General features: G+C 45.3%; 1 protein-coding gene across 2 annotated transcripts in view; it reads right to left on the bottom strand.

The window, feature by feature from the left end:
* Cpped1 (calcineurin like phosphoesterase domain containing 1) overlaps nucleotides 1–25,067 on the bottom strand; it is a 112,557-nt gene that overhangs the window by 5,592 nt on the left and 81,898 nt on the right. The window contains exons 3-4 of one of the 2 annotated variants that reach the window (XM_035447664.1): nucleotides 21,177–21,599; nucleotides 20,253–20,357 (exon numbers count right to left, since the gene is read on the bottom strand). In XM_035447664.1, coding sequence (XP_035303555.1) covers nucleotides 20,296–20,357; nucleotides 21,177–21,599 — 485 coding nt within the window. In that variant the 3' untranslated portion in view covers nucleotides 20,253–20,295. Of the gene's footprint in view, nucleotides 1–20,252; nucleotides 20,358–21,176; nucleotides 21,600–25,067 lie in introns of those variants that run through there. The other variant, XM_027424769.2, reaches the window with a different exon arrangement.

The raw sequence follows: 25,067 nt of genomic DNA, 5'->3' as shown, positions 1-25,067 counted from the left end.
ACAGTACTATTTTTTTTTTTTTTTGAGAGGAAATGTGTGGTAATTTTGAGAAGGACTCACAATAGCAGCAGTTAGCTAGACTCATTCTTGCTGAGGTTTCAGGCTATGTTCCTCAGCACTCATTGAGATGGGAACAGGGGCCTTGACAGGTCAAGGGGCCTGTGGGACTTTCAGAGCAGAACTTACTGGACCCAGTTATCTGCTCTGCAACATGTATGTCCCCTTTCCGCCCCCTCCAACATCCTTAGGGTTTACCCTTTACTATTAGTGTCCAAAGACAAAGACAATGACCAAATGTGGCTCCTTAGAAGGCAAAGATACCCAAGGAGGACTGGAAATTATAGTCAGTAAGCAAAGAGAGTCCCCTGTGATAACCAGAACTAACACAAAATTTTGGGGTCCAAGTGAGAAATCAAGCAATGGCAATATGATGTTTATAAAGGAAGGGTCTAGAAGAGGGTTACCGTCTGTCTAAACAGCAGACTGAATCATTCCTTCCTGGACTCTAATGGTGCTCCCAGAAGCTCTGGGTCTCCTGGCTGGTGGAGAAAACACAGAAACAGGAAGGAGAGGCTGTCGACAATGGCGGAGCTTCTGAGGACCAGAACTGGATCTGCAGGAAGCCTGGTGAGGTGAGGCAGTGGGAAATTCTGGGTCTCTCTGACTCTAAGCCAAGCCTGGGTATTCTGAATCTGAACATGCCTTCTGTGCCTGGCCTTGTTAAGGATGGGAGGGATAGAAAGGAGAGGTCCTATTTGTTCTTCATCCCGGTGCTTCCTCCAACGGCCCTGGGGTCTCACACCATTTCCATAGTCTAAATGAGAAAAGAGAGGTCCAGATAGCTTTAGAAACCAACAAAGTGCCAGATCTTAGATACTTGCAGACTCAGGTTCAACTTTATTTGGGGCCTGGGCACATTTCTGACCTTATGGCTGACTCCTTACCTAAGGTGAATGCTAACAATAGCGCCCCCATGGGTAGGACAGACATCTGGAGAGAGAAGCCTGGTCTTGCCTCCCAACAGCCTTTCTCCAGTGCAGGCCCAGCTGCTCATTGCTGGCCTGGGGCCCAGCTCTGTGCTGGCATCTGAACTCTGCAATATGCAAGCTGTGTCCAAGTGGTGATCCCATGGCCTTCACACCTATAGGCTGTGAAGCCTCCTCAGAAGTTTTACTGCCTTGGTGGAGCAGTTTCTTAGTATTGATCCATATTCCACAGTGGAAAGGAACACACTGATACATCATGGTTTCCCTAGTGTGGCATTGATGGTCTTGGAGTTTCCAGGAATGAGACAGAATTGTCATTTTGACTGTTCTTTAGGCATCTGTGGTTGACATGTTTCTGTGGTGCCTTAATTGAGAATTATGGATAAACCGATTTTGAGTTATGGACTGCTCTCTTAAAATTACTGCCACAGAAAGGATTCCTAGCGAAAGACAGCCCCTGCATCTGTCAGGACCTTGTGTGTGGCTGTCACTGCACATTTATTTCTCCATGGTATTAAGTCATAAAGAGACAAAAAAGTTACTTTTCAAGATTCTGTGACTCAAATTCACTTGGAATCAATCAGGGGATTGGGACACAATCTCCATATAATTTAATATCCTAATATTGGAAACCTGCCATAAATCACAGAAGTGAGATGCAGCCAGCATGATTCTGGTTTGAAAGGTGGGTGCCCTAAAAGCTGGGGCACTTCCAATTTAGGTCTGAAATGTGCTGAGTTCTGATTGGACAGCTTTCACTTTTATTCTATGTTGAGTATATATGTATGAAAATGCTATGCCACTTTATACTGCTAGTTGTAACAGCGAAATCTTCGTAACTCTCCAAGCACACCTGATTTAGTCTTCCTTAATAGTGAGGAAAACTAAAACTCACAAATGGGGAGGGGCTATGGAAGGAAGGTGTGTGTGTGTGTGTGTGTGTGTGTGTGTGTGTGTGTGTGTGTGTGTGTGTGTGTGTGTGCTGTGATCCTGCAGAAAACAGGTACACACACACACACACACACACACACACACACACACACACCCTCTCAAGGAGTGGGGTTTCCTCAGCAGGCAGCCAAGATGCCAGTGTACAGAGCCATGATTGATGAACCCACTCTGGGGTCTTAAAGTGAGGGCTCCATGGGCTTCCAGTCTGGGAAGTCTATACTCATTCTCATCTTTTGTGTTGGGGCATGTGGGGATGGGTGGTGGCAGCTAATACTAGGCTCCCGGGGAAGGTAGGAAGCAGTTTCTTCAGTCTGAGGCAGTGACATGTGCCAATCGGCTGCTTGAAGCCACATGTTGGTAATGTATAACAGGACACTGGATGACCTTCCCAACGATTGCTCAAGGTTCCCACATGGCCAGGTAGCAGTGGAGGGCACTACTCATAGGAGAGTGGCGGAGTGACAGAGGCTGAGTAGGCTCCATCTGCTGACTTCTGAGTGGGGCACTTGGCACACACACTATCTCTCACACCATTAGTACCCCACAGGGAAGAAATTACCCAGCATGCAAAGGATGGATGACACACAGTAAGTCAGGTGGCTTGCTTGGGGGCACACAGCTCAGACACGGATCTGGTTCAGGCTGGCTTAGGGTATGCTCAAGAGGCCTTTAGCCAAATGTAATCCCCATGAAGCTTCCTGGAGACTGTGGGTTTGGCCAGAACACATCTCCACCTCTAGCTCTCTGACCTTGAGCTGGCATCTGCAGGAAGACACTGATGATGAGTTTATGAGCTACCAGACACTGCTGTAGGCATGCAGCATGCTTTTATTTTATATACCCCACCTGTCCCTAAGAAGGAGGGAAGGACATGGGGTCTTACAGACATGAAAAGGGATGAGTTTATGAGCTACCAGACACTGCTGTAGGCATGCAGCATGCTTTTATTTTATATACCCCACCTGTCCCTAAGAAGGAGGGAAGGACATGGGGTCTTACAGACATGAAAAGGGAAATCTTAAAACATCCAGAATTCGGCTAACTCAGGTTAACCAAATTGTGATTGGCAGGATGTGGCCCAGAGCCAGGCTCTTAACTGGCAACAATGGGGCCTGAAAGTTAAAGAAAGAGGGTCAAGGTGGGCTTCAGGAGCCACAGGACCATGACAAAGGCTCACTGGTCTCCTGGGAGAATTCTGAATGTATTTCCTGCTCTTTAACCCTGCTTGGGTAAACCCTCTTTAACTGCACTTGGGAAAGAAGCTCTTCCCAGGATATTCCAGGAGGGCTGGGAGTGGGAGTGGAATTCTGTATTCGGGATACAGCAGCAGGCTCAACAGGGGTCAGCTATGCTGGAGGACAGGCACTGAAGAGCAGGGCAAGGGCAAGCTGGATCAGGCCTGGGGAAAGGTGGAAATGACATAAGCCAAGTGCCAATCCCACAACCATTTCTTGCCAGAAACATGGAAGAGGCATGTGGACACTCAGCCTTTCACTGGATGAACCTCCTGGACACTCTGGAGCTGGTGTCCATTCATATGGGATTTCCACAGAGCTTCTGAGGATGTCTCCTAAGTCCACTGACCTACACCTTCCAGAATGCATCAGGGACTTCAGCTTTTGTGGACCCCGTGGACCATGCAATTCTTTTTGTAGTGTGAAAGCAGAGAGAGGAAGGATATGAGCTCGGGTGCATGGCTGTAAGCCAATTAAACAAGCAGGGAGGAGGGCAACCAGGGCAACTGTGGCAAGGCAGGAAGAGACACTATTAAAAAAAATACACAGTCTACTGAAGTTCAGCCAAGATCTCAAGATTCTGCAAAACCTGCAAGTTTCTGTGCTTCTCAAGATGAACAGAAACGATACACGTGATATTGAATATAGCTTACGAAAACGTGGGTGCTGTTCATTATCAGGGGTGCCAGCATATGAAGCTCACAGAGAACACCCCTTCAGTGAACGGGAGCACCTGTGCAAGGACGGACATCCGGGAGGCTCAGTATGGAGACTCAGCAAGCTGGAGGTTCTGGGTTTGACCCCAGAACTGAAAAACAGACAAAAAATCCTCTTTCTCCCCATGAATTCATCTCTTGGCTGTTAGAGAAATAAAGCAATATTACACAGAATCAGCCTCAAAATTTTTTATAAAACATAAAGCTGGCTGAGCTTGGTGGCACACACCTCTAATCCCAGCATTGAGAGCGCAGGCAGATCTCTGTGAGTTTGAGGCTAGTCTTCTAAACATAGCCAAGTTCAAGGCTAGTCAGGGCTACCTAGTGAGATCCTGTCTTAGGAACATCGCTAGGATTTTGACTGAATCCATGGATCAGTTTTGGGAAAGTGTCATATTGCCTGCCTGCAGAGCCATGGGCTTGCCTCACCTTCCCACTTCCTAAGCCTTCTTTGCTTTCACGGGGTTTCTGCTCTCCTCTTGGACACTGTGCTACTCTCAGGGGTTTTTGATTTCCTCTTGGTGGTGCTGGAGATTAAGTGGTCCTCACAATTGTTTGCTAAGAGTATGTAAGAGCACAATTGATTTTTTTCCCTATTATTAGTTAGGCTTATGGTCTTGGGACCATACTAAATAGCTTACTAGTAACTGTTTTTGTGGATTTCTGGGGTTTGCCAAATTAAAAACAATAACCACCTGCCAACAGGTTCTGCTTTGATTTTGATGTGGTGATAAATTGTTTACGATCTAATAAAGCCACTGAAGATCAGAACACAAAGCCAGCCACATTAATCAGCCATAGAAGCTGGGCAGTGGTGGCACATGCCTTTAATCCCAGGACTCAGGAGACAGAGGCAGATGGATCTCTGAGTGTCTGTGGCCATCCAGGGCTACACGAGAGTGAATCATTCTAAAAGAGAAACAGAGCTCACACCTTTAATCCCAGCACTAGAGAGGTATATAAGGAAGAAACAAAGGGTCTCATGTGACATTCAGTTTCCAATCACAGGGAAGACAGGATCTCCATTTCAGTGTTGGTAGAGGTAAGAGCTACTGGCTGGCTGCTTAGCTTTTCTGATCTTCAGCTTGAACCCCAATATCTGTCTCTGGGTTTTTATTATTCGTGCTACACTTTGATCTCTATGTCTTTCCTTTTTCTTACCCTTTTTACAAGGGAAAAGGTGTCCAATAAAATTTAAAGTGGTGTGTGTGGGTAAGAACCACAGCATCTGTCCTTGATGGGAATTTAGCCTTTTTATTGTTATTTTTTCAGACTTGACACAATTCAACTTATTCTTCAGAAAAATTTAACTTTATAAAATTCTCATCAAGGTTGTTAAGTGGGCCATATAGATTTCTCCAGTGGCAATCTCACCAGGAAGGGATTTGAAGCATGACACACAGTAGGTCCCTATGAGCCTGGACATCCAGGGGCTGTGGCCTGACTGCCACTCTTGTATCATCGTGCTGTCAGTTGGTGTCTAACTCTTGACAGAGTCCCACCACTCACTATGGTGGACACCATGATACATTGTAGCTCCTGGACAGGCGATGTGTCCATTCTCTGCTGCGGGAGGGTGGGCTGCTCAGAATGCAAAGCAACATCTTTCTCAGGAGGTTCCCTTCCTTTGAAGGGCCTGAAGGAATCGTAGCCACTCAAGTTGCAGCCACTCAAGCACCTTGGAGTCATTCAAATGAACTGTTCAGAACAGAAAAACCCCATGGCTGAGATTTCTAGAGCTGGGGTGAGGTGGGAGGAAATGCAGGGGTAACTGCAAGGTCACAAGGGTGCCTTACAGGGAAAAGAGTACAGAGGAGACCGTGGTGTGCGCAAACTCTCGATAAACTGAATTAATTGTATGATGTATCTCAAAGTATGAAGTATCTCCATTGTATGAAGTGTCTCAAACTGTTATCAGAGAAAGGGAATCAATAGTGACTGGAGTTACAATAATAGTAACCCCAACAGTAACTGGAGGCCTACTTTAGTCCAGGCACTGTAAACAAGCTTTAGAACACATTATTTAATGTTATTTAAAATTCCTTAACATTCTTTTTCTCCTGTTAATAGTGTTAAAATGCATGGCTACATGTGGGTTGGGTGCCTGCCCTGGCCTCAGGATGGGACTCCCAAGGATCCGGCCAAATCAGGTGATTGGGTGAGACCATATATTTCTTGGCTTTGCTGGAGTCCCACTTCCTCATTCCACTGTCCCCAAGAGCCAGCTCTAATCCTTGCTCCAAAATGTCCTCCTATGGACTGCACCTAACAGTTACCGGCTAGACTTCATGAGATGGCACTGCTGTGACTGTGGGGTGTCCATACAGCCTATAGGAAGTAAGTGACAATCCCAAGGGCTCTGTGGCCACCCAGCATCTCCCCAGGTAGGCCCAAGTTAAATGCAACAAAAACCTGCTATCATTTCAGCTTGCTCTCTTCACTACTGTTTTTACCATCCACAAAAGCAAATCAGGCCTCAAGGGAAATGAATAAACTGTGCCTTGCACACACACATACACAAACACATATGCCTGCACACACATTGTCAAACAGAAAGAAGAGCATCTCCATGAGTTGACAATGGAGTGACTGCTAAGAAAAGTGCCTAAGTTAACAAACAGAAGAAAGTGGACACAGCAGATAGGCTGTCTTTTGTGTGATGCATGCAGCTTGCCCTCAAGTAGATCAGCAATATATGTATTTCACATGCACATGCAATAGCTCTCAAAAACAACCAAAATAAACCAGTGAGGAAAATGTTAGGGTAAAATCCCAAGAAAGGGTAAAGGCATTGCATTCACTATCATATTCTAGCAACTTTAATGTAAGCCAAAGAGTATTTCTGGATAGAAAGATAAAAAGAACAATAGAATACCTCTGGAAATGAAAGAAAATATTGTAAAAAGTGTAGACTGTCAAGGCAAAAACAACAACAACAACAAGGAAACAGAAGGAAGACATCTCTTAACCCCGTCTTCCTACTTTAGGGGTTCAGTACATTCCTTTTAGATCGTTTGAATACATTTGGGATGACAGGACCATATACGAATGCATACAGATTTCACAAAGCGGGGTATGCTACATGGCCATGTGGGAACATGCAGCTGCACGTCAGAGCTACCCTCTAAAATACGAAAACTGTATTTTTCCGTATATAAAACCTAAGGAGTTAAGATGCCTTTTTTTTTGGTATTTTAATAAAAACTCTGTCATCATGGAAAGCAGGTGGTTTAAGGAACTTTCAGACCCCATGGAAATGCTCAGACACAGGAACTTGGGAAGCTGGTGCCAACTCTCAGGGAACCCAGGGCCCTTAGGTAGAAGTTACTCTTCGGGGGTTAGGGTGGGGGTGAGTATTGGGAGGAGCTCTTGCTGCAATTCACTGATCATCATTAGCACAGGGCTCTCTTAGTTTTGGGAGGTACACACCACCCATTGTTCTACTTTCGCATGACTGAGGGCACAGCAGAGTTGTGGGGGCACTATGTACTTTAGAGGCTGGAAGTCTGTTTTTACGGCTGGTGTCCTGTGTACCCAAATGTTTATACTGGTCACATCAGGCAACCTCTGTGATGTAAAATACTTGGCTTTTCTGGGACTCACAGCCTCCTCTTAGTGGCTTCCTCATTCCTCAACCCCACTCCTTCTCTTCCTTTATCATTCTCCTCCTCACTCTCTGGCTCTCCTCTAGATAGGAAGAAATGACTCAACTGTTGCAATGACCTTCACCCAAGGCCACCACATTTTGTATAATCTACAGGTGTTCCTTTTTTTTCTTTCAACGGTTTCCCACCTTTTTTTTCTTGGTCTAAGAATTAGCTATGGAAATTATACTTATCTTGCCTCATCTAAATATTAATGAAGCTATATTTTAATGGCAACCAGCAGAGGATGGCACATGCTTCTTGGTGACAGAGAAGCAGCTAAGAGAAAGTGAGACCAGTGTATGTACAACTTACCCAGGACATAGTAGGCTCTTCTGTAAAAGTTTCCAGAAAAGAGTAGACAAAAGATGCTCAGGTTAGCACCATCACAGTAACCCCTAGGGTGGGTGCTAGGGGCCAGTGCTCCTGTTTGTACCAAGGCATTTCCCATGCCAGGCCTCAACACACACTTTATGATGCAGAACACTCTGCTCTACTCTGTAGCTGGGAACAGTGGTGCTGGGAAATAATCACTCTTAGAGCCCAGAGGTGCCTGGCAGCTTCCAGGAACCCACTGCCCAGGAGGTGTGATTAGCACCCATCACCACTCCTTGGCCTGGACATCATGGTTTACTACAGTCCTGCAGCCTTGCTGCCCTGCCCCGGAATCCTCTTCTTTACAGCACAAGATACTCAACTTTTAAGTTGACTTCCTTTTGGGTGAGCTGGGCATTCAAAATCCATGGAGAATTACAAGAGGTTTCTTTTTTATTCAAGTCAGTATTTAGTTGCCAGACAAGCAGTGCCAGGAAGGCTTGTTCTATGCTTCCTTCTGTGGGGTTAAGCTGAGTGATGGGGCACATGCTTCAACATCTCCAGGCCTTGCTTTTCTCATTTGGAAGGCGGGCTCAGCATGAACCACCCAGGGTCACTGAGGAAATCAAGTGAGAAGTGAAGGACACGTGGCTGCGGGTCAGGGGGATGTGTTGCATGGCAGGAAGCTGCGAGTCACATATTTAATCCTTACTTGATAATTATATTTTTCATCTTCTTCCAACTATCTGATCAGGAGATCTTTTTTCCTTCATTTGCATAAATTACATCTTTCTGGCTATTCATAACATCCTCTGTATTTTTTTAAAAGAAGAGAGCAGGCTTGGGAAAGAGATGGAGGGTGGGGCAGGCATGAAGGCTTCAATACACCGACAATTTTCTACACTTCCATTACGCTTCCCATGCCCCGTCTTAAACACAGCTGTCAGGACAAGAGGCTCATTAAAAAGATTGTTTTGACTGATGGAATGTTCGTGTATCAAATTGGAAACCCATCCAAAAATATTAGAGGGAGGTAGACAGAGGTGGCTGTGAGCCATGAAGGGAACAGTACTGCAGAATGTGAAAAGTACATGTGCCAGGAGCAAGTGCCTCTGCCTGGAGCCAGGAAAGACGAACCATCAAATATGAGCACCTTGGCTAAGTTCACCTTTGTTTTAAAACCTGTGGAAAGACAAACTCCTACCAGGGGTCACTTAAAGAACACATTGGTGGCCTATGCACTGAAATGCCCATCACATAATGGCTTGAAAGAGGGATGAGGGTCACCCTAATGCCCCCTTCCTGGTTCATTAATTCCTCTTCACTCCCAGAGTGCTCTTTATGAACTGCTATAGACCACAGAATTATGAAGTGAGAATGTAGCTGACAAATCATGGAGCTAACCCACTGGGATCATTTTCCAATGGAGGGGGCCCACACACAGGGCAGTGGGAGCATTTGCTTTATGAATAGACACTGTCCTTACTGTAAATTCCCTGTGAAGCCTTGACACTTTCTATGGTGGGATTCATCCCCCAAACTCCAGCAGTGTATTAATCATTTACTGGCACAACTTCCCCTATGCATTGGTATATTGGATGACTCCACCCAGCAATGTGTGATTCTGACAAGAAAGTAATCACGATCATTAGCCCTATTATCTCAACCGAATCTTTGTATAAACTTAGAAGTCTGCCCCTCTGCAGTTATCTTCCTTGGCAGGCAGTTGGACAGTGTTAGTGTCCAGGCAAAGAGAACTCATCTGAGACATTCACAGATGCCTAAGGACAAGAATTATGGCATGTGTAAAGTTGTTGAGAGAGATAGAGAACAAGAGTGTCCAGGATTCTCTCTGCCAGCAGATAGGAAAGCGGTGTCCCAAGCTAATCTCACATTAACCTTCAAGCATGCCTATTCTTCACTTTCCAGTCTACTAACAATAGATCCGTGTCCTAAAGTTGTCATTGTGTACTGGGCCCTCTCTTTCTGGTCTCAGTTTTGCTACTATGTTGTCGTGACTATGGCTCTGCCTTTATCGCTTAGCCTAGGAATGTGCTCCTGACCAATGAAAAGCTAACTCTGTAAATCTTGTCCTTTGCTTCAAACCTCTGGGGCAAGAGAGTTTGTTTTGGAAAGAAGAGAAGTAAGAAAGGCTGCAGGGAGAAGCTGGCAGAAAGTAGCAGAAATGTAAAAGGATAAGAATGCAGGAAAAAATAAGTGTGTAGCAAAATGAAGAAGAAAAAGAAACATGGAGAAGTTAGAAGCAGGGCAGGATTATCGGAGTAGAAACAGGACAATAAAGAGCACATGAATAGAATGAGGGTGGTGTGAGAAGCTTCCTGTGCTACAGCCCTCAGACTTAGAGCCTATGCTTATTGTGGTGTCTCATTTTGGACCCTGAGTGAAAACCTTGAGGCTGGACCTTTAGGTTTTCGATAGTGAACGCCTGCCTGCTGTCCTCTTTGACTCTACATGTGTTACGATGATAGTCAGCTGTTAGTGGCCAGAGTGTCTTAACCAAAGTGTGTGTCTATGTTTAGCTGTCGATGCCCTAAGAGAGGTGGATGGGTCATCCAGGTTATGTGCATGCGACCGCTTGAAAGTTTCATTAAGGTTCAGGTTCTTTTTATCTTTTGGTACCCTGGGATTGTAGCTTCTGTCTTCAATAACATAAAAGATGTATGAGGCTTCTGGATATTGCATCTAAGTTCTAATCGGGAAGATGAAATGACCAACAAACAAAGTCTTCATGAAAGCTTTACTTGCTAAATTCCAGACCTGGGTCATGAGGCCACAGTTGGGTTTATGGAAAGTGTTTTAGCCTGAGTAGCAGCCTCAACAAACCAGGCACAAAATGGGGCTCTGTGAATTAAGGACAAGACTGAACAGGGCCACCTCCCCAGATACAAATATCCCACCATATCAATTCTAGGAAAGCATTCAGGGCACCCCACGTCAGGATCCTTATCTGGCTCCTGTTCTGTGACATCACACAGTGTCTCCTTGTGTTGCAGTCACCGGTATCTCAGTGCTGGCCCCCACGCAGTAGGGCTATCCTGCAGTTCTGGCCTTTGCCTGCCCTGTGCCCTCTTTCTGATGCTTCTTTCCTTTCCAAATGCTTGACAAACTTAAAAACATATTTTTAATTAAAAAATTTTTTGTATATGGGTGTTTTGTCCGCATGTGTACCTGTGTATTATGTGGATGTCCAGTGCCCACAGAGGCCAGAAGAAGATTTTGGATCCCCTGGGACTGGAGTTACAAATGGTTGTGAGCCACTAGGTAGGTGCTGGGGATATTTTGCAAGAGCAGAGAGTGCTCTTGAGGACCCTGAGGACCCTGCTCAGTCTCTGTATGTGGGGATGAATCTTCTCCTCTAGACCAGGCAATGTGGAGTTTCCTGTTTCATAGAAAACTAAGGAACTCAGGACTCTGTACTTGTTAGAACAGCAACTCTCATTTTGGGGCTACAAGTTGTAAACATCATTTAGGATTGTCTTTGTCTTAGGTTGTCTGCTTGTAAATGAGCAGATTCTGCCTGATACCTATGAGCTCCAGAAGTTTCCTGGTTGGGTTGAAGTTTTATGACTCAGGATCTGCCAATGACTATGAGGTTACTAGAACTGCATCCCCAGGTGCCTTATTTCAGCAGAACCCAGACTTTAGTCCAATGCAGTTCCATGTTGTTCCTTACTGGAGTAGGAAAGACATAGACACAATGGCTGTCATCTCTAGCCACATTCAAGAAGTGAGGAACAGACAGTACATGTACACTCTTATACATGAAATCTGGGGGAGGAGATGAAAGCAAAACAAACCAAAAAACAAAAAACAAAAACAAAAACAGGGACTATTATGGGGACCTGGAAGCATAAGAGGGGGGCAAGAAGACAGCTGTCTTCTGCTCACTCTGAGATGATGTTGTTACACTATCAGGGACAGCTGTCCTCTGTTCACTCTGAGATGGTACATTGCAGGAACATCTTACCAAAGACAATCTGATGGTTAGTGTTCTCAACCTGACGTATGCCTGAGTCACCTCGGAGAACCCTATGGACTGCTGTGGGGGATTAACTTGATTGTAAGACCTGCTCACTGTGGGTGGTGCAAGTCCCTGACTGAGACACTAGACTGTATGAATGTAGAATTGGAGCCAAGTAATATTCGCTCATCTCTCTGCTTCCTGACCATGGACTGGATGTGGCCAGCTGTCTCAAGTGCCTGTTGCCTTGGGTCCCACACCATGATGAACCTTCCCCTTAACCCAGACAGTCAGTTGAGTCCATGGCCATCATGGCAGGGAACACAGCAACAGGCAGGCAGTCATAGTGCTAGAGCAATAGCTAAGAGCTTAACAAGCAGGAGGCACAGAGAACTAACTGGGAAAGGAGTGGGCTTCTGAAATTCAAAGCCTGCCTCTGGTGACACACCTCCTGTAACAAAGACACAGTTCTCAATCTTCCCTAAACAGTTCCACCAACTGGGGTGCAAGCATTCAAATATATGAGCTTATGGAGGCCAATATTCTCATTCAAAACACCACACAGACTAGGACTGTGTTGAGCCAAAGGGATATTGCCGACTGTTTTCTTACTTCCAAGGCCATCATCAATATGCAAACACTTCAACATTTTATATACATTTATTTATTTGCCATGTGTTCAGACACGATGGCATATGTGTGGAGGTCAGAGGGCAACTTGGAGGATTCAATGTGTTCCTTCCATCACATGGGTTCCCAGGATTGAACACGCCATCAGGCTTGGTGATGAATGCCACTACCCACTGAGCCATCTCATCGATCCACAAATACATAAGTAAAACAAATGAAAAGCAGCAACATTCAAGCAATTCTAGGTGATTCTGCAGAGTGAGGTCCCAGACCTGGACTGTGCTACTGGGAAGTGGAGATGAATCCAGAAATGGAGGAGAATTTGAACTGGAGAGGAAGTTAGGGTGTTCTTTTCAAACAGGGCAAATGTCTCCACAAAGGAGACATGTATGGTTTCATACTCATTGTGAGGTATCAAGAGAATGAGCACATAAGGGTGGGCCCTATCTAGTGGGTTTGTGGGTTTATAAGAGACCTGGGACAGGATGCTGGTCTCATCATGTGACATCCTACACTGCTTTAGGACTACAGGAAATCCTCACTAGTAAAAATGACTAGAATTGGTCTTGAACTTTCTAGCTTTCAGAACTATGAGCCAAAAGAACCTTTATTGCTTATAAATGACAGCCTGTGGTGTTCGGTTACAGCACAGAAAATGGACTAGGACACTAGGATAGCCAGATTTTGCAGGATCGCTGAGCATTTCAGAAGCATACTAACAGCTATTTAAAAACACGATCTGCAAGAGCAGAATCTGCAAGAATATCCTTCCTTCACAAACCCAGTCTGCTTCTTTCTGCGCTTAGAAGCTCCATTCTGAAATGTTGCAATGAGATTTTCACCAACACTTTTAACTTGCTCTCTAAGAATGATCTGAAAGCTGGGGGTATGGCTCAGTTAGTCAAGTGCTTGCTATACAAGAATGAGAAACTGAGTTCAACCGTCAGAACACACATTTAAAAAGAAATCCAGATGTGGTGGTACGCCTTTGTAATTCCAGAACTGGGGGGTGGAGACAGGCAGATCCCTAGGGCTTTCTGGTCAGCAGACATCCAGGCCAAGGGGGATAGTGCCTGAGTAACAACCCTCAGAGTTGATCTCTGGTCTACACACACACACACACACACACACACACACACACACACACACACACACACACACTCACACTCACATACACACACACACACACTCACATACATCTGGAACTCTGGAGAAGGAACCTCTACCTGTTTTGTTCATTCCTCTGGGCTGGGTGTTATTGAGGAACCTGCACTGTTTGCTGAATGAATACAGGCTGACTTAACTTTTGGAATCAGTAGAACACATTCACACGCCAGATTCTCAATTTATAAATATTTACCATCAGGACTTGATTTTAACTTTAATTAGCCCAACTGTTAAGGATACCTCCAAAGTGAGAAATGAAATCCACCACTTCACACCAGATGTAGCTTCAGCAGTTGGTCTTTTTATCTTTCATGGTGAGAGAGATGCAGGCATCCAATGTCTATAAAGTATGATGTTTTACAGTGAATGGATCAAAACATAAAGCTGACCAGAAAAATGAATGGATGACTACATGCTAGAAGACAAATTAAAGAGAGTGAAATTCACCAAGTCCATCTGGCCCCAGAAGCTTGGGGTCCTATGGATGCTTCAGATGGGGACACTTGTCTGGTCTTTTACAAAGTTGGCTGAAAAGAAAAGCCAAGATAAGTTTCTTAAAAATGCACTTCAGGCCAGGCATTGGTGGCACATGCCTTTAATCCCAACACTCGGGAGGCAGAGGCAGGCGGATCTCTGTGAGTTCGAGGCCAGCCTGGTCTCCAGAGCGAGTGCCAGGGTAGGCTCCAAAGCTACACAGAGAAACCCTGTCTCTAAAAATCAAAAAAAAAAAATGCACTTCAGACAGAGTGGGGTGATCCTTGGGGTGATCTCTTTATTTGGAAATTCTGACTATAGAATTATGTGCCCAAAGGTTGTTTTCCAGAACAATGGTGAAGTGTGTGCTTTAACAAATAATTAATTGCTAAATTAACTATTTAACTACTAAATTAATTAACTATTTGTTAGCTTCCAAAGGCATTTGTCATCTAGTTTTGTTGCTCTCCCCCTTCTAAACTAGTGATCCTTTTTTTTTTTAATAAAATTAAAAATACCACACGTTCCTTGTTTATTCTAAAGAATATCAGGCTCAAAGCAGTCTAATTTCCCTCACACCCCAGGAGCCAAAAGGCTTTGGTCTAACCTCCATCCCTAGCAGACTTCACCAGTGCTCGGAGCACACCTGGCTCTGTCTGGAGAGTTTCAGGTGATCCCTTAAAGAAGGAAGCCAGTGTGCTTGGCTTAGGAAACACCCTTCTGGTCAACGGGAAGCTAAGGAATCACCTCAGTTCAAGGTTGCACATGGCCAACAGCTCTTTACAGAGCACTCACTATGTACAGGCACGCTGCCCAGTACTTCTAGGACATGCCACCTTTTATCTGATGCATCACCTCTGAGGTCAGGATGAGAACCTGTTTCACAAAGACAATGTAAGGCAGAAAGAGATGTCTCCTGGCTAAGCGGCCACCAGAGGATGAGGCTGAAGGTCTGTCCTAACCCATGGCCTAGGGCTTACCTGCCCTGTCACACTCCTGTCCCATCTGCCCCCACATAAGTCACCCTGGACCATTTTTGTAACTTCCCTTATTGACATCCTAGCTATACTATTTCTTCCTTAGTATCTGTGTTTAAGTTATTAAATTGCTTATGTTTTTCTAGAACGTGTTAAAATAAACACCAACCATCAGACATTTAAGTGTCACTGTGGGCCTTCCCATCCCATTGATACTCTAAACTACATCACAGGCCCAAGGAATAATATTTGGCTTATCCAGGCATACAATCTACTGAGAACCAGAGGAGGCTCTCTGTGGGCAGACCCCACAGTGAGCCAGCCACATTACCACAGCAGGTTTCAGGAAGCACACTGGGATTAGACATGCACACTGTCTACCCAAGGACTTAGGCAGCAAAAGTGCCGGCTGCAAGGGAACATGTCTTGCAGACAGCGGCAGGCCCCCACCTATTGTTTCAAAATAGTTGGAAGATGATTATAACCGGTTGTATACATGTCATGTTTTGCCAATTACATATTACAGAAACATTGCTGAATAGCCCTACAGAGATCTCAGGTCAGTAAAACCTGAAATATTTACAGATTAATGTTTTTCAAGAAAAAAAATCTATGAATATCTACTCTAGGCTAGGGCTTCTTTTCTATTTATGACACCATTTCACTTGAGAAATTTTTATACAACCCTGAAATATAAAATAGGTATGCAAATAAAATCACTGACAACAAATCACAAAGTTATTTTATCATGATCTTTTGATATATGCATAATTTTGTCATTTATTAAAGATGAGAGCAAATCTACATTTGCTTGCTTATCTTTACCTGAAGAGTTAAATCTTGGGGAGGGGAGCTGAAGAAATGGCTCAGCAGTTAAGAACACTGACTGCTCTTCCCAGTGGACCTGGGTTCAATTCCTAGCACCTACAGAATGGCTCAAAACCATCTATAATCCTAGTTCCAGCAGATCTGACAGCATTCTGGCCTCCGTGGGTACCAGGCATACACATGATACATAGACACACATGCAGGCAAAACACCTGTACACATAAAATAAAAACTAAAATTTTAGAAAGAAAATTAAATATTGGCTGAATATTTGATACTACAGGGCATTTTGCAGAGTGGATATTTTGATTTTGTAACTACAATGCTGAGAATGTCAACTCACAGAAATATGTGGAATGAAAAGGCAGAAGCACACTTTTATGGACATTTTTAGAAATTGTTGTAAATTCTGTTCTAATAGAAATCAAAACCATTAACATATTTTAAAGGAAACTCAAACAACAGCTTTTAAAACATGCTTACATAACGCCACCCAAAGATACACTAATTTGCTTCTTACATGCTAAGGAATGGACGTAGGAAATAATCATCTTTGCTTTCTGCAATTAAGCTATTAAGTTTCTACAAGAGCAGAACACTTTGTGTGTACATTTAAAAACGCCCTGCAATTTGTAACATATAATAATCTCGAATCTGAGCAAAGACACTTCAGGTAGCAGCATTTGCGGGTTTTGCATGATGTGATGGTATGTATGTAGTGCTAAATGCACACATCAAGTGTTCAGTTATTCTTTTTTGTCTTTGATTTTTTTTGAGACAGGGCTTCTCTGCATAGCCCTGGATGTCCTGGAACTCACTCTGTAGATTAAAGACACGCTCCACTACTGCCTGGCTAAGTGTTCAGAACCAAGGCTGCAATGATACTGTGTACTCCAATGCAACACAACACCAATGCTGCAAGAAGCACTTTGAGTTGTAATGGGCTTGATTTTTGTGTTAAATTTTGATCAGTGTGAGTTCAGAAATGTTTTCCTTTTTGCCCAACCCTGAATTTAGTTGCATGACCCTATCAGTATATGGGCATGACCCAGTTTAAGCAGCAGTGCTCTTGGCAGTGTGTTTCCCACCCAGAACTCAGCTGACCATTACAGATGCTGTGGGCACTACCAGTGGTGCAGCTGCTAGGGAGACATGAATCAAGCTAGGCTCTGTCCCTGTTAACCAATATCCTGTCTTTTATCAAGGGGCGACTACTGTGTGACAGGCCCAGGGCTGGATTTCCACCTGTGAACACAGCAGGGACCTTACTTCCTGGTGGTATCAGGATATCCACAGCTTCAGTACAATGGTGAGACAGAGGAGGCCTGACATTCTCTCATCTTCCTATAGTTCGGCCCTGGAAATCTGGCCTCTTCGTCCTTTAAAAATTCGAAATCCTAAAACTAAAACCAAAGGCTAAGAGCTCACCTTTTCTTTCTGTTTCTTTGTTAAAAAGCACACAAATGCTAGAGATGAAACTAGCCTGTGAAATTACCCCATTAACTTTTGCAGGAAAGATCAACTTGCTGGAATTTGTCATAATTGCCAAATGTGCTCCAGGCTCTTTATTACACAGTCCTTAAGCTCTGTGCTGAGAACCAAGGGAAAGAAAAGCTATGGAGACATTTAAAGGGAAGCATGGGCTGCTAAAGAGCCAGACTTCTGTTTTTGTTTGTTTGTTTGAAGATTGAATTTTTAAACTGCATCCACATTAACTGGGTCACATATTAACCTTCTGTGAAGAGAAGCCTGGGGAACGAGACGATGTCCAGCTTCCGCCCAGATTTCATTATCTAAGATCTGTCTTTGCAACTCCAACGAGGTAGCAGGTGAATTAAGGGGAAAAGCAATTTCTATATCCCCTGGATGAGATGAAATTGATTATCCCCAGGCAGAGCAAAAGAAGACTGGAAATAATCAGTGCTGCTTCTCATTTGTGCATCTGTCCTGCCCTGATATCTGTTTATTTCTAGCAGTTATTGACAATGTTTTTGTACCACACAAAGAAGACCCCCCCCCCTTATTGATTTCAAAAGTAGAAATAGGAAGCATCCGTTTCTAGGGAAACCTGAGGTTGGAAGCTCTTGGTTTTGGGATCACAGAGCACATTCCTACACAAATGGTGGTCTATTGTATGGTGACAGCCCTTCCTCCTCATTTACCTCATCCCATTTACAAAAATTAATGCAACAATGGGAGATGATTGTTGATGCTCATTATTAAATCATTTATTCATCCCACACAATGATTCAGAATTATTCATTAAACTTGCTGGAAGGAAGCAGGGTTTTATCTCCACAGTGGCTTGGGGAGGGATGTGTTCTTTAAAAGGATATTTTATAACAACACAATTATCGTAATTAAAAGCTACCCTGATCATCTGATGAGCTTCTGACATATTTTTGAGCACTGGCATTTTAGCACCAGGAGAAAAATGAGACTGAAATAGTATTAGGAAATAATATTGCTGTGGGGGACAAAAGCTAGAGGCAACATTAAATACTACCTGCCACCATCACCCCAGCTTTATCAAGGTCTTTAAGTTAATGAATTTTACCAAATATCACTGAACTTTTGGCTTTTCAAAATGAGCTCAAGTTCTATTGCTGTGGCTTTAGCCACTGCCTACAATCAGAATCGGTCAGTGGCATCCCCCTCCCCCCCATCACCCCTGCAACAATCTATTACCCAAGCTTCCCAACCCAGCAGCCATGGAACTTTTGTCCACACAGGAAACTACAACTTCAGATGTTGCCTGTGTTTGTTCTCTGTCTGACAGAGCCTGGCTTAGCACGTTATGGAATCCCACAGGTGAGCCGGAAGGGCTCCCATCTCTCTAGGCTTCCCTGGTGAAGTAGGCTCCCTTAGGCAAAGATCCTAAGGCCAACAAGAGGTACCTCCTTATCCCAGAAGGTGCCATGGGCAAAGCAGGGTTCCGGGAGAACAGACTGCTGAGTGATCCTTGAAGACAGGTGAGTGAATGAAGGCAGAGAGACAAAGGCATGGCCCTGTGCTATGGAGGGCACACGATGTGGGCAGACAATTGGAGATGGTGTGTGTCCTGGACACCCACTGTGCTTTGTGAGTTGGCCACTGAGGGTTGGATATGAGTTGAAGACTTTACTTTCTGCACTCTCTTCATACCTCTGACACCTCACTGTGAGATGACACCTGAGCCAGACCTCCTGAAGGCAGAGATACATGGACACCATCTCTACCTCCAAGGAGCCAACAGTCTAGTGAGAGACTCAGACATGTCAATACTTGCAAACCCACTTTACAAGCTTTGGGATCAAGGAAACACCAACAAAGAACTTGTGGGAAAGGAGCTTTATACCTAAAAGGTGAACACTGAGTGTGTTTTGCCATGTGACATGGAGGCAGCCAGGGCAAAAGGCAAGGACTTCTGGGAAGGGCAAGCTGAGGAGTTGGATCTGTACTGGAGTAGGAGAGGGTACTGAGGGCTTGGCTATGTAGCTGCTTCAATATGAAGGAGACAGAAAAAGGGGCCCACAAATGAACACAGTCTTGCCGAAGTCTTGGATTCAGAGCTCTCAGGATGCCAGGGTCTGATACCCACCAAGAATAGAAAAAGAAGGTGAACTCTTGCTCTGCCTCATGCTTACAAAGCAACTTTAAAATTGTAATTGGGCTTCCCATTTAGCTCTGCCTATGGGAAGGGCTGCATGGCCAGGGCTTGTCTTGCTCAAAGGTATCAACCAGCCTCATGGCTGTAGATATCAACCTTTGCAAGATGGGGCCATGAGATTCACCACAAAGGCATACAACATCCCTGGGTGGATGTGCTGACAGGAAACCTGGTTCTAGAGCCCATTAGAGCTGCTGTACCCCACATGCAAGGCCCTGGGAGCTCTTGGTGGCCGGTTACCACATTTTCCCCAAGGGTGCCCTATTAACTCTGTGGGTCCTCAGCATCAGGGCATTCTCACACATGGCATGTGTGCCAGACCCACATGGCACTTGAGAATGTTGACAAAATGAAGAACAGAGAGCAGGATGGGGGCAGCGTTTGCATCATTAGTCAGTCATTTGCTGTGAAAGGACTGGTTTTGGTGGCACTGGTTTGATTCACTGTTGCAAAACAGTCTCCATGGTGGAGCGGATGCCATCCCGACACCATGCTTCCTTGGCATCAAAAACAGTTTCCACACTAACTCAAGCATGCCATAAAATTTCAAAGGCCTTTACTAGAAGTTTCCCAACCTCATCTCCATGGAACAGTTGGAAAATGTCTCTCATTATGCAAGCTTTTTGTAAAATGTCTCAGAAGCACAGAAGGGCCTATTGGACTTTCACAAGTAAATGAAAACACACTGAACATTGGAGGATGAATAAAAGAGTAGTGGTCTTTATTGTTTTTGTTTTTGTTTCATCTAATAAGTTTTGGCTCGTGGGTGAGATACCTCCTTCCTTGCTTCTTTCCCGTAACAACTAAATGAAAGAATTCACGTATTACAAATGTTTTATACAAATAAGCTGTGGAACAGTCTAAGAGGGGGAACTGGGGACAGGACACATGCAGCTGTCACAGCTGGAGTCCTGACAACCACTGATTACTTAGGTGAGCCACTTAGGACACTCTATTTCTTTAGAGGCTCCTGGGAGGGGAATCTAAGGAGTGGGGGGTGGTGGCATGGGCTAGCACGAGGGAGTTATGACATCAGCAGCTAAGATTTACCTTTAAAAACAGGGCATCTTCATTTTGTGATTGCATACTTGTAGATCATACAAATAAGTTGCAAATCTACATCAGAGAGATCCTGTGCTAACTCAGGAATGAACCATAATGTACTTTAGTCCAGTGAACCCATGAAAGTCCCGGGGCCGATGTTCTCGAGGACAGTTGGTAGAATGCCTGCTTCTTAAGGCTTGTCTGTCTTTGAGCCAGCTCATGCTTCCAACAGAAATGAAGGAAGCTACCTCCAGCTCTTCACACCTCCCAGGGTACATGTGACCACATTCCAGGCTCTTCTGCTAGGACCCCTGACCTCCAAGTCGCCCATCCTCAAATGTGGGCATTTACCTCAGGTTGGTGCTCGGCAGGTCAGGGGCCATCCTAATATTTCCTAGGATTACTATTCACTACCATCCTATGATACCTGTGGGAACTGGGGCAGGAAGATTTGTCTACAGCCATGCCACTAGTGAGTGATGAGCTGGGATGCGAACCACTCCTATCCAAAGCTCTGTTCCCAATTCACTTTGCCAGGTGACAGAAGGCAGTGGACGCACCAAGACCCCAGACATTACCTGCTCTAGTGAACTTGTCTGCCAGCTCCTTCCGCACAGCCTTGGTGAGGTTGAAGTAGTCATCTTCTTCGTCTATGCTCTGCAGGAACAGCGGGATGTGCTGGAAGACAATGGCATGCTGGCACCTCTGCTGCCCTGCGATGCTCAGTTGTTGGTCCAGCCAGCGGTCCTGGGCCTGCTTCAGTGCAGGGCACTTGGAGGCATCGTAGAAGAACTGGGAATTGAGTACCAGGAACAGGACGCCTCCCACCCAGAAGCTGAAGTAGTCATCTCCCCACGTCTGGCAGAAGTCCTTCACGGTCTCAGCTGTGGGGACGTTGCCTAAGTCATGGTTGCCACTGACGAACACCAGTGGAATGTCTTTGTGAACCGCCTTTAGTACTTGCTGCAGGTCCTTGGTCTGTTCTTTCTGCCAGGGAGTTCCTAGAAAATGAAGGGTGATCATGTGAGAGGGCTGTAAGCCTTTTACCCATTTATTCACATGAAATAGACTGCCATAGAACTGCTAAAAAGTAGGCTTCTGCTGAAAGCAAGAGGATGAAGCAGGTACCTGTCTACTCCTTATAGTGGGACACTTCTGCTGCCTGAGAAGTTCAGTGTCTCTGTGGTCGCCTGTGAGACCACATAGCACAGAAGCAACTTCGGGGCTGCCTCAGGGTGCATCTGGCCATCCCTGTGCTGTGTCTATGTGGACCAGTTTTGAAAAAGGGCTTCACACAGGTATCTATCTGGCCTCGCAGAATCATCAGAACCTTGAGGGGAGAAATCCTTGGTTCCAGTGATCAGTGTGCCAACTGTCCCAGCACGGAAGAGGCGTTTTGTATTCCTTCAGCAGCTCAACAAGGCATACAGAGGCCCAGCATCTAAACGCGCTCAGCACATCCTCCCTCCCACTCTGGCCTGCAGGACTCAAAATGGACTCAGAATGGAAATGATTATTTGGATAGAGAGTTGGAAAATGTGTGGGCAAGCACCCTCCTTCTTCAGATTGCTGGCTTCCGCACTTCCTGTAATAATGTATTAAAGCTTTAATAAATGGATTTTGAAATGACCAATTCAATTCCACATCTGTTCCTCAGAGTCTCTCTATGTGAATTTATTCAACACATATTTACTAAGTGTTCACTCTGTGTGAAGCACCAGTTTAGTGACAGGGATAAGCATGAGCCCTTCCCTCTAAATTGGGGCACTGAGTCGTGGGTTAGGTAAATCTGTGCACTCCACCTGCCTGTGATGTCATGAGGCGTTTAATGAGAAAAGGAAAGCAGAGTGAGGACATAACATCAGACAGCTGCTACAGAGAGTGTAGACAGTGGTCCTCGACCCTCCTAACGCTGTGATCCTTCAATACAGTTCCTCATGCTGCTGTAACCCCCAACCATAAAATTATGTTCGCTGCTACTTCATAACCGCAATTCTACTACTATTGTGAATTGTAATGTAAATACCTGTGTTCTCCCACGATCTTAGCAACCCCATGTGAAAGGGTCATTAGACCCCCAGAGAGGTAGCAACCCACAGGCATAAGAAGAATGATGGAAAAGAGCAGGCCCACTTCCTAAATATGATGAGACCCAGAGCAGATGGCTTTGGGAGTCCCTGCCAAATGACAGGTGAACACTGGAGTTGATGCTGTGCCCACGACACCGTGCTGGGCATTGCACATGAGTCCAAATATCTGCACAGCCCAAAAAAAATCTCACACTTAGAAAAGCCCCAGGAAGCACCTGAGCAAAGGCTAAAATGCAGAGATGAAGGGATTCAGTCACAAAGCAGCAGGTATGAAGTGGAGACAGGGAGAGCTCACGGCAGAAGCTGAGGAAACAGAGTTGCAGAAATGACAGCTGCGGAGGCTGCAGTTTTCAAGGGCATGCCTCCTTGCTGCTCTAGAGGGCCCAGGTGAGCTCCCCAACCTGGATGCTGTGAGGCACAGCGTCTACGCCTACTCTTTGCTCCTGGCCTGATGATGTTTATTAGATCTGAGGGGCTCACTTAAGAGGCCACAGTGATGGTAGGTATCGATGTGCTTCTCTTTGTGTCTCTGCTTTCGTGCCAGTCACTGTTAGCTGCATTGTTAGTGTGTAAGGACAGAATTGCAGGGTCACTGGAATGCTTTCTTCATGTATGACCCCAATGAAATAAGTAAGAGAAAAAGTGCAACTCTGCTGATAAGATGTTGTCTTATTCACTGTTCTGCTGCTGCGAAGAGACACCATGACCACAGCAACTCTTATAGAAAACATTTAACTGGGGCTGGCTTACAGTTTGGAGGTCTAGCCCATTATCATCATGGCAGATGTGGTGCTGGAGGCTGAGAGTTCTGCTTCCCGATCTGCAGGCAGCAGGCAGAGAGAGACTCTGGGGCTGGCTGAAGTATTTGAATCTCCAAAGTGTATCCCCAGTGACACACTTCCTGCAACAAGGCCACACCTCCTAATGGTGGAACCCCCTAGGGACCAAGCATTCAAATCTAGGAGCCTATGGGAGCCATTCTTATTCAAACAACCACAGGCGCTTAGCATGCATTGGGTTGAAAACACAGGGCACAAAGAGTAGAGTCACACATAAAAATGCCGTGTTTTATAGATAAAATGCCCCTAAGGATCCATGGAGTCTAATTCTGATTAATTATGAGAAACAGGTTCGAGGGGTTGGGAAACTCTGTGTCTTCTCCTTTCCTCCTCTCTTCTTTCAGAAAGGGGGATGGTAAGGGGGAGAGGGAGGGGGATTAAAAGTGAAGAAGGGAAAAGCTGGAGCAGGGAAGTATGGGATAGGTGAAGGCAAGAGAGGACGGAGCTGAGAAGAGGGGGAGTGGAAGAGGGGAAGAGAATGGGGTAGGGAGGAAGGAAGAGGGAAAGGGGGAGACAGGAGAGAGGAGGGAGGGGAGGAGGGAGAGAGAGAGACCGGGGAAGGTAGAGGGGAAAAGAGAGGGGGGAGGGAGAAAAAGGGAGAGGATAAGAGGGAGGGGAGGAAGGAGGAGGGAGAGGGAAGGATCAGAGAGAGACAGAGAGGAGTGTTTTTTGCTAGAAGACCCTAGGGCTTATTATAGAAGCTTCAGAGGTCACTGAGGAGGCAGCTGTATCCAGCACTTCATCTTTAGTGGAACTTGCCTGGGGGAGGCTGGAGGACCCCACACAGCAGAGTTGAGGCTTCAGTCTATGTGCACGGCTAACTGGCCTCAGAAGGAGAAACAGCAGGTACTGCCAGGCACAGGAGGCGCTGGGATTTCGCTTATCATGAATGGTCTGGTTTAACTAGTTTTGAATCCATGTTGGCAAGTACTGTGGACTTGCAAGTGACTTCTTCCACTGAACCCAGATAATGTGCACCAGTGTTTTGGATCCCCTCCAAGACTCTGTTGGTTCTTTTTTCTTTCTTTCTTTTTTTTTTTTTTAATGTGACTAACTTGCTAGCTCAGACCTTGAACATGGCCGACTACCTCACAGGTGTTCCACTGATCAAGGCTCCTTACGAACACTTGTGGAACACTGCCAGCCTGGCTACACCTCCTCCTGTTACTCTGACAGAGAATGCTACAATGCTCAGGGATGGCCACCAAAAATCCCCACAAGTCTGGCACTGTTTCAAGACTGACCCAAGGCAGACAAGGCAGCTCAACCAGAGGGCCATCGGGGTTTGAAGCAGGCTGACCAGCAGCCTGTCTTGGTCATGAACAAAGGTCCTAGGACTCAAGTGAGGGTGCTCAGCCAGCCTGAGCCATGGCCTTAAACTTTATGACCCTGTGATGTACAGAATACCTCCATTCACTTTTAAATTTATTTGTATTTTTTCTAGAAAACATTAAGGCATTTTCATTTTCTTTATTGAAATTTTTTTTCATAAAATACATTCTTTTGGGCTGGAAAGATGGCTCAGAGGTTAAGAACACTG

This window comes from Cricetulus griseus, chromosome 7 (assembly GCF_003668045.3).
Source record: "Cricetulus griseus strain 17A/GY chromosome 7, alternate assembly CriGri-PICRH-1.0, whole genome shotgun sequence".
NCBI classification, from domain to species: Eukaryota; Metazoa; Chordata; class Mammalia; order Rodentia; family Cricetidae; genus Cricetulus; species Cricetulus griseus.
Note: the sequence above shows the minus strand (reverse complement) of the source record. Positions and strands in the feature narration are given on the sequence as shown.